Source organism: Aptenodytes forsteri, unplaced genomic scaffold (genome assembly GCF_000699145.1).
Source record: "Aptenodytes forsteri isolate BGI_AS27 unplaced genomic scaffold, ASM69914v1 Scaffold679, whole genome shotgun sequence".
NCBI lineage: Eukaryota > Metazoa > Chordata > Aves > Sphenisciformes > Spheniscidae > Aptenodytes > Aptenodytes forsteri.
Window position 1 is genome coordinate 772287 of NW_008795924.1, and position 8952 is coordinate 781238.

At 43.0% G+C, this 8952-nt stretch overlaps 1 protein-coding gene across 1 annotated transcript in view; it reads right to left on the reverse strand.

Moving 5' to 3' along the window:
- Window positions 1–614: 614 nt before the first annotated feature.
- KY (kyphoscoliosis peptidase) overlaps window positions 615–8952 on the reverse strand; it is a 22062-nt gene continuing 13724 nt past the window's right edge. The window contains exons 10-12 of the mRNA XM_009284964.2: window positions 4418–4606; window positions 3622–3812; window positions 615–2557 (exon numbers count right to left, since the gene is read on the reverse strand). Of these exons, the coding sequence (XP_009283239.1) occupies window positions 1656–2557; window positions 3622–3812; window positions 4418–4606 (1282 nt within the window). The 3' untranslated portion in view covers window positions 615–1655. The remainder of the gene's footprint in view (window positions 2558–3621; window positions 3813–4417; window positions 4607–8952) is intronic.

Genomic DNA, 8952 nt, shown 5'->3' on the forward strand with positions numbered 1-8952 from the left:
AAAAATCCCCAAGTCTTTCTTGCATCCATATCTGTGCTGTTCAGTATGTGTTGCTGTCCAGGGAGCGGATGCCTGCTGGGCTACAAGGCTTGTTAGTGTTCCTGCAGGAAGGAGCTGCTGCTGCCAGTTTTTGAAGGCAAAGACACTTAGCTGTTTGGGGGAGGCCTTAAAACCTACTTTTATGTCATGTATGGAGCCTCCTTGTCTCCAAGTACAAAAAAGATCCCAAAGCATTGCTGTACTCCTGGCATCCTAGAGTAAGCTTTGTTAGCTTACACGTTGTGTTTATACTTGCAACTCGTGTCTGCAGTAGCCTGCATCCTCACTGAGAGTTCTGCTACTTGAATACGGCTCCAGGTACTCTGCACACTCACTCAACTTGCTTAAAATGGGGACTCAAACCTGGTTGCTGGGGTAGGGGGAGTAATGTAGGAGGGATCAGAGGCAGTGAGCCTACTGCAGATGGGCAGCCCTTCGCTATCGTGTATAACTTCTGCCACCCAGTCGCTGAGGAGGAGGGGAGTGTAGGAATAACCCACGTATTTTGTGTGCAAAATACAGCAGCTTTGTGAAGAGGAATTCGTATCATTTGGTCAATGAAATAGAATGCAAAAACATAACAGGTTTATTTTAAATTCAAGTTCAAACATAATATCTCTCGGGTCATGCTAACACTTACGGACATCTGAATCGTTTATGAAAATGTTGCTTGATCTTATGACGTGTATTTGTGGTGAGATTCACAAGAAGACCACCTTTGTCTTGTGCATGTGGGGGTTTTCCAAGAGTACAGCACCAAATAGTTTTTTACAGGATAATAATATCACTCAGCCTGCTATTCCACATAACCCCTTAAGTTTTTTAGTTGCAGTATTGCATAGACAAGTAAGGAGTGGTTTTTGAGAACTTTATTCTCCATTTTACTGTAGTTTTAGTTATGGAAACACCTATATGCTTGAGATATGATTACAGTGTTAATATTGCAGAAAAAGTGTTTACAATTCAAATACTCTAATATAAAAAGGTAAAAATGATTTTGTTTATTGTATTTAAGAGTCAGTGTAAAAAGTAATTTCGCAGTATCACTTAAATTTGTAAGACAATGAAGTGCACGAGAAAACTTCACGTTGTATCTTCTTCCTAACACTTCTCTCTCCTGGGATGTATTTTGCAACTTGACTAAAGACATACAGAAACTCGGTTTAAATATCCTGAAGTTCCTCGTGTCCAATATTGCTGCTCAAAACCAGGGTGTACCTTCTTCATTCTGCCCCATAACTAGGTGGATTCTTCTTGGAGTAGCCATTGTAAGACTTTTCTTATGGTCCATAACTTGGAAACCAGCAATCACTGCTGGCACAGAATGACCTATGGCCAGAGTCAGTTGTTTTCTTCAAAATGTTGGACAGTATTACTGAAACATAGGCGAGGGTTTTATTTAATTTCTTCCACTGCTGCTCCTTTCTTAACAGGCTTTTCTGCTTCTTTGAATTTCTTTGAGCCTGTGGTCTTGCAAAAGCCTGCAAGTGTTGTCCTGCATTCGTTGAAAGAACAGATTTGATCGAGAGAATGAGCAATCTCCTAAAGCTGTATTGGTTTTGGGCACATTGGAAATGTTGGTTCATGCAGGTGAGTGAAAGAACAAGGAGGGGGCGTTACTGGGTCTCAACTTCGTATTTCAGGACATGTGAGTAAAAGCTGTGGTTAGCATTCTCGTGCACCATCACAAACACCTCTCTGCATCCCGAAGTGTTGCAGGTTCCCTCCCAGTAGCCTCTGCTCTGAGTGAGAGGGTAAGTGTTCTCAGCTTGAACTAGCACCTTTGCTATCCCATGCATTTTGAGTTTAAACTGAACGTTGCGATTCGCTGGCAGCAAGCCGGAGAGCGGCTCCAGTATTTCATAGTCTTCTGCCCACTTGCTGTAACTCTGAGGGAAAGCTGGCCGCTTCACTTCAGTGTTCAGGCAAGTGATGAGGTAGTTGAAGATGTAGTCGTAATTGCCAGGATCTGACTTCTTCTTGGCATAGATTTTCAGAACAAAGTTCCCTGCGTGGGGGAGATGGATCTTCAACTCAATTTGGTTCCCACGGTGGATTTGCATGATGTGCCGCCTTCTCATATCCTCTGTCAGGCTGCTGTTATCGGAGTGCAGTGAGGCTAAGACGCTTATGTCTTTGCCCAGGGTGAAGGTGACAGAACACCGCCCGTCGTTGGTGTGAATGATGGGGTCGGGGTGTGATGGCCTCAGGAACCCTTGCCGCTCCGTGAACCAGCTTGGTCCAACAGGCTGATGCAGGTCCTTTGGGAAACGCATGGCCTTGTCCACAGACTTGCACTCTACAACATATTCTAACACGCAGTTGTAGACCTCTTCTGAGGCTTTGGAGGGCTTGGCAAAGATCTGAAGCTTGTGACTCCCTGTTTTCTGTGGGTAGATATCCAGCTTCATTCCGTGTTTTTTCAAAGTCATTAAACCATGTTCATCTGTTCCCTTCAGCTTAAACGTAAATAATGTGGCAGAACGGCAATCCACTGATACAGAGGCTTTTCCATTTACTATGAAATACAAAAGAAAAGAAACTGCATAGGAGTTTCAGCACACTTTTTGCATGTACACCCTGTTCTGGGAAGACTAATCTGTTCCAATAGATTGCTGCTTCTCTAATAGTAAAATAAAGAGCTGTAATTGACAGGTCATAGCTTGTCAGCTGTCTGCTTAGACCAGTGTCCCTCAAAAAGAATGAGGTGAAGAGTGGTCTTTGTTTTGGAGATGTGCATATGTCTTATTTTGATATACACTGAAATGGAGCTGTGGTCCTATAGAATATGAAAGCCTGTGTGATAAATAACTGAAAGTACTGTCAGCCCATGTGCTCGAGAAGGGCTCAATTAGATGGATTAGACCTGATTGATAGTCCAGTAGCTGTTCCAAGAAGCTTCAGAGGAAAGTGCAGGAACCCTCCAGTAGGTAGATATGAGATAATCTACCTCCCTTTGTTCCCAAACAGCTTGAAGACAACATTAAGTCCTGAAATATTGTTGCCTTTAAGTTTTAACTCTGTGTTCTTAGCACTCGTAAATTAGCTATCTAGTTAAATTCCTGCAGCTCTTCTAAAATCTGAGGAAGGTGATGTTAAATGTGGGCCCTGTAGTTCAGTGGTGTTACCTGAATAGTTTTGTGTTAAAAGAGCTGCTGGACTTACTCAGGGTGCTGAGTATTGCGTTAAGAAGTGCCTGTTTATCCATCATTCAGTAAGTCAAACTTTTGGAACATTGTAAAAGGTTTTAATCTCATTTTCAAGCCAGAGTTGCTAATAAATAATAGTAATATTGCTAACTTAACACCACTGATGCTGGCTGAAAGAGTAACTCATCCTCAGCTGCTGGCTGAGGCTTTCTTTTAGACCCAGAGGCTACAACAATTTTTCACAGCTTGAACAAAAAGAAAAGAAAGAAAAAAAGGAACAAAAAAGACCCTCCTCTGCCCCAAGAGCTTTGAGTGCACGCTGCTTGCCAGAACCAAGCTGGAAATGTAATTCACTACATGCACGACAGTGTGTGGTGGATGCAGGGCTGCATAAGGAAAGATGCTCTGCAGCTTCCCCTCCACAGGGTGTTACCTGTGTGGATGACAGCTGTCTCCGGGTGTGCAGTCAGCAGGCCCAACATGTAAAAATTACTGTTGTGCAGCATGTTGTTCTCAAAATCTTTCAGCGTCAGGGTTGGTTTAAGAAGCTGCCAGTTACTGTTATCTGGGAAGTGATTGTTAATGAACAGAGCCGGGTGAGTCAGAAAATAAAACTCATTGTACCTGGAAGAAGAAGGAAGGTATTAAAGGAAAACAAGTAATTATAAATAGTTAATTCTTCCCCTGCACAGTGGTGGTGGTTTCAGCAGGAGGAAGTCAGAGTGTTTTGGGCTGCTGAGAAACTGAGGTCTGTGGGTTTGAAATTCTCCAGAGAGAGAAGGAACCTGAGCATTGGTCTTCCATTTCCAGGGCAAATGATGAGCTGATAAATACCCTGATAAAACCAGGGTATGTGCACTATCCCCTGCAACCACGGGCTCCTGAAGAAAGAGGGAGGCACTGCTTGTTGTTTGAAAGTGTGGAGGTACCACCTCTCAGGCAGCTGAAAGCTGTGAATCAAGCGTCACGTAGTATTGCATAAACTGAAGATGTGATAAGCAAAGCAAGTTCACTTTTAGCAGTTATGTGGCTTGCTGCTCAGGGCCGCTGCCCTTCTACAGGTACGTGCTCCATCCCTTGTATAGGCAGCCCAAATATCTTGCTCAGAGCTTTGGGTCTTGCTGTGGGACCTAAAATTTGTCACTGTTTGGTGTTTCTTATCACACCCATCAGCTTTCTTTGACCTTTGGGATAGGTTTATTTATTAACGTGAAGGATGGTTTCTTTACCTGAAGGTGAACTTGGTGAAAGAATCATCAACAGCACCACTTCCCCAGGTGCTATCAAGTAAATGCCACCTTCCATCAAGGTAGACAGCATTCCAGGCATGGTCAGAGTCCCCTGTGAAGGTCTGCCCCATCTTGTACCCATACCCCTTAGAGTATCCCGATAGCTTCATGCACTGGATTCCTGCAATACTAAAAGGAAACAATCAGACATAGCAGGAGACTTCTGTTTAAAACCTCTCAGTGTACTTTTGTGGAAGGACAAAAGGAGGAGCAAAGTCCAGCATGTCTACAGAACTTCAGACTTGTAGTCAAGTGGATCAGCTCCTCAGGTGCCTCCTTGCAGTTGAGTCCCAGGGGAGTTAGGGGTTTTAAATGTCTAAGTGTGCAAGTGTACCTCTCTTTGAAAACTCGAACTTCTGACCCTGGTGACAGACTACTGTGGTAAATGTCTAGGTTACTGCACTTTTTAATTCGTTGGAAAATTGCTGTTAGCTGCGGCGCTGTATTTTTCTTGATAGGGTGATCTCTGCACTCTGTACAATGTTCCTCTAACTGCCTTCCCGTACCAGCCCGTCAGCACATCTAGAGCCAGGCAAGTTCTCCCCTTTGACCACTGACATTATGTAAAGACTGTATTTTTCTGGGCAGTGCTAGAGAATGGCTTCATATGGGGTGAGCATGTGAGAGCAACCCAAGGTAATGATGCCCGAGGTGTTGGGTAGGGGCCGTTTTTTCTTTTAGTCTTTGCATAGGCACTTGGAGAGAGTGTCCCACTGGAGGAAGGGGCTTTTCTCTTCCAGTTTTTGCATATTCCCTCTCTTTTTGTCTGATGCACCATCAATTCAATGTTGTTAGAGGAGGATGACAAAGATGAAGTGTGCTTAATTGCTCTCTGTCTTGTTACTCAGTGGAATCCCTTTGATGCTGTCCACAATTAGCCCATGTAATCATAAATTAAAAGTGTGTCTGTTCATGCTTGTGTTCTCTCTGTGATGGTAGGCCCGGTGTTTGACACCAACTAAGATATCTTAGACCTCATGGGATTGTGGATGCTGATTTAGTTTCATTGAAGAGTGAGCTTGTGCTTGCCCAGGGTACAAATGATTAAATAGTCTCTTTTTTAAAAAAATAATGAATACCTGTGTTGATGTGTAAATAAGATTTAAATAAGCATTGTGTTAATAAGCTCTCTGCTGTTGATAGCAATGGATTCTAACATTGGCATCTTATTTCAGCATTAATCTAAAATTGTTCCACTTAGAGGATTGTCTTTTGTGTAGGATGGTATTGATATTTTTCCTCTTCATTGAAAAGTACATTAAATGGAACAGCTACCTTAAGTAATAAACTGTGCATGCTTCAAGAGCAAGATTGTCTGCATAATGTGGGTTTAACTCAGAAGAAAAGTGATATTTATGGGGAAGATAATTAGCATGGTTGTTAAGAAGTCAAGGTCTGATAACAGATACTGGCTGGTAATTGGCAGTGCAGTAGTGCTTACAGGGAGGACTGCTTTTTTCACAGAGATGATGCTGGTTTAAAGGGAAGGTGGTCACTTCAGCTTCTCATACAGACTTACTAAACTCAAACCTGGATGTCTTTGTGCTACTTAGTTATTTGATACTCTTTCTTTAAGAGTATCAAATTAAATTCTTACATTCTTTCTTAAATTCTTTAAGAAAGAGTATCAAAAATAGAATCACAACTGCAAAGGGCTGATTGAGAACCAGCTTGGGAGCTCACGTTGGGTAGCCTGCAGAGAGAAGACAAAGTTATACGAAGAGGAGAAACGTGGCAGTACCCCATCCCTGCTAAAGATGGCCAGCAAAGAAGAGGAGGGAGCATGCTCTCGTTTAGCGTGGGCTGTTAGGCGGCAATAGTGAGGTGCTGCCTGTCACATGAGGTATTCAAAATGAACGTGGCAAGCCTGGAAGGAATGCCATTGAGAAACCTGGTGTCGCAGGTGGTCTGTAAAGTCTTTGCCAGCCCGCAGTCGCCTGTGAGCCAAATTCTAATGTGGAGCTGGGCAGTAAATCTGGAGCAACTCCACTGACAAGACTGGTGAGAGCTTGGATTTACATGATGTAATTGAGACTAGGAGCTGGCCCGGGAACTTTAAGGAAGATTTGATCCTAGGAGTTTCAAAGGGGCCTAACAGGAGCTAAGTACCAAATTCCCACTAATTTCATGGGGATTGGCATCTAATCCTTCTAGGCTTCTCTAGACATTCTTGTTAGCTGGGATATTCACAGAGAACATTAAGGGACAAGTTCTGCCCTTTGTTGTCTCTGTGCTCTCACTTACAGTGAATGTTAGCAAAGCAGCAAGAAGAGTTTGTGCTTGGATGTGTTCAAAGTTCCCAAAAGAAAGGTCAGAGCATTTAAACAGTGGTCTCTGTAATAATGGACACACAAAAAAACCAGCCTAAAACATCCTGTAAAAGGGAAATCCTGTATTGGTGAAAAGAGTGATCATGTCTCTGTTCTTGTGTAAATGACTTTATACAGATAAATTAACCAGGCAGAGAGAAGATTGAGAAGATCTCTAGAAATGCTTGAAGTGGCAATGTGATGGTAGGAGATGACCTCTATACAAGGTGGACTGGAAGAACTGAATTAAGAAACAGTTGGCAACATCTGCTTGGTGCAGCAAGGAGGTTAAAAGCTGAGTTGCTTTTCTGCTTCAAAAAGAGTAGGAAATAATCTGGATCTCGCTACAGGTGTCACTGAAATTCAATGGCACATTCTTCCCTTTGATTTCAGGTTGACTTTGATTTCATCTAAAAAAGAAGCAAATCTGGCTTCTCCAGAGGGAGACAGAATGGTTTATATTTGTGGTAGGTAGGTGTACACTCCTGTGCCTGAAAAGAAGGAAAGCTACTGACTGTAGAAAACGGGAAAAGCAAGAGGATGTGAAACGTGGATTATTTGCAGACTAATTATGAATAAGGAGCAGCTAAGTGGTCAGATCCACTGTAGGGAGTGTGGTCAGCTTTGCTCCCAAAGGTGGTGCTGAAACCTCTCAAGTGCAAATAATAGTTTTGCCTTTATCATTAATTCCGGTAAGGGAGTTTCTCCCAAAGTCTGGACTGCTAGGTTTTGCCCTAAATTGAGTTCATGAATTTACGCTCCCTGGTTCCCTCGGCCATGCCAGCTCCTTGAGTTGGTTGTCAGCTGAGAAGCCAATTCTTGATAAATGCTGCTAAAATATTCGTCAGAAGCCTGTGTTTACATTCATTGCTATTACGCCTGATCAGGCGTAATACCAAAATTCCAATACCGTAATTCCAAAGAAACTGATGTTTTGTGGCCAGCTTCCCACTATCCGTGCCCACCTTTCCTCTGTGACAGGAGTCTCAGCTAATGGGAGGAAGTCTGGCTGCCAAAGCTGTGGTTAGAGGTGACAGTGTTGTGTCTGCAACAGGAACTCTTCTCTCTGCTGGCACTGGGACAAGTAGGACTCAATCGGTGTCAGCGGTTGACTTCAGCAGGACCTTTGGGGGACTCCTGGTGACTGGCAAATTGGATTGTTTGTTAAAGTTGCCTCAACAGGAGCTAGGAAAAAAAGGCATGTTAAAAGACCTTTTTTTTCCCCCAAACTTGGCTCTGAAAAACCTTTATATAAGACGACTGCTCTTTGCCTCTTGCCTTTATGCTTAGACTCAGCATAAGACTTGAACAGTGCACAAGAAGAAGGGATGAGGAAATCCTCTTGCAAGAAAGGGGTGTTGTCTTTGGTTATAGTTTTTCAGGAAAGGAGCTAAACGTTTAGCTAATATTTGACAAAAGTAATAGGCTGGATGACTGTGAGGTTTTCCGAATCACAAAATGAATAATCAACCTGGAACTGAGGAATTAAGAGTAAATCAACAGAGTCTTTAAATAGTAAAAGATATCCTTGGAAAGATTAATGTTTTTAATGAACTAAACATATGCTTTCTAATGAACAGATGCAAATTTCCCCCACTTCTGCTAATAACTGTTCCATAAGATGCAGTTATAAATTCATACTTCATCATCCTATTTCTTTATTTTACTCCTTAGAAAGCAAGATCCGATATCTCAGGATATGTTATTGGTTGGAAGCATTCATCACTTTAGCATCTGGCACAGTATTTTTTTTTTTTTTTTTAAATATGTTCTTTTCCTTGCTGCTCTGCTGAGAAGGTGCTCCCTGGGAGAACCACACTGCAAGCCCACGCTCTTGGGAAAGTACACCATTGCTTTCTGGTGTTGGAAGCCCCTTCCAATCTTGTGTCTGTGAATCGTCAGGTCCAGTTTTCTCCTCTTGGACAACCTTCTACTACTGGTCCACTTGCCAGGCACCTTCATGGCCTTCACCACTCCTCTAAGCCAAACTATTGCATACAGCTGCTCTGTGAGAAGGTGCTCCCTGGGAGAACCACACTGCAAGCCCACGCTCTTGGGAAAGTACACCAATGCTTTCTGGTGTTGGAAGCCCCTTCCAATCTTGTGTCTGTGAATCGTCAGGTCCAGTTTTCTCCTCTTGGACAACCCTCCACCGGGCCCAGACCT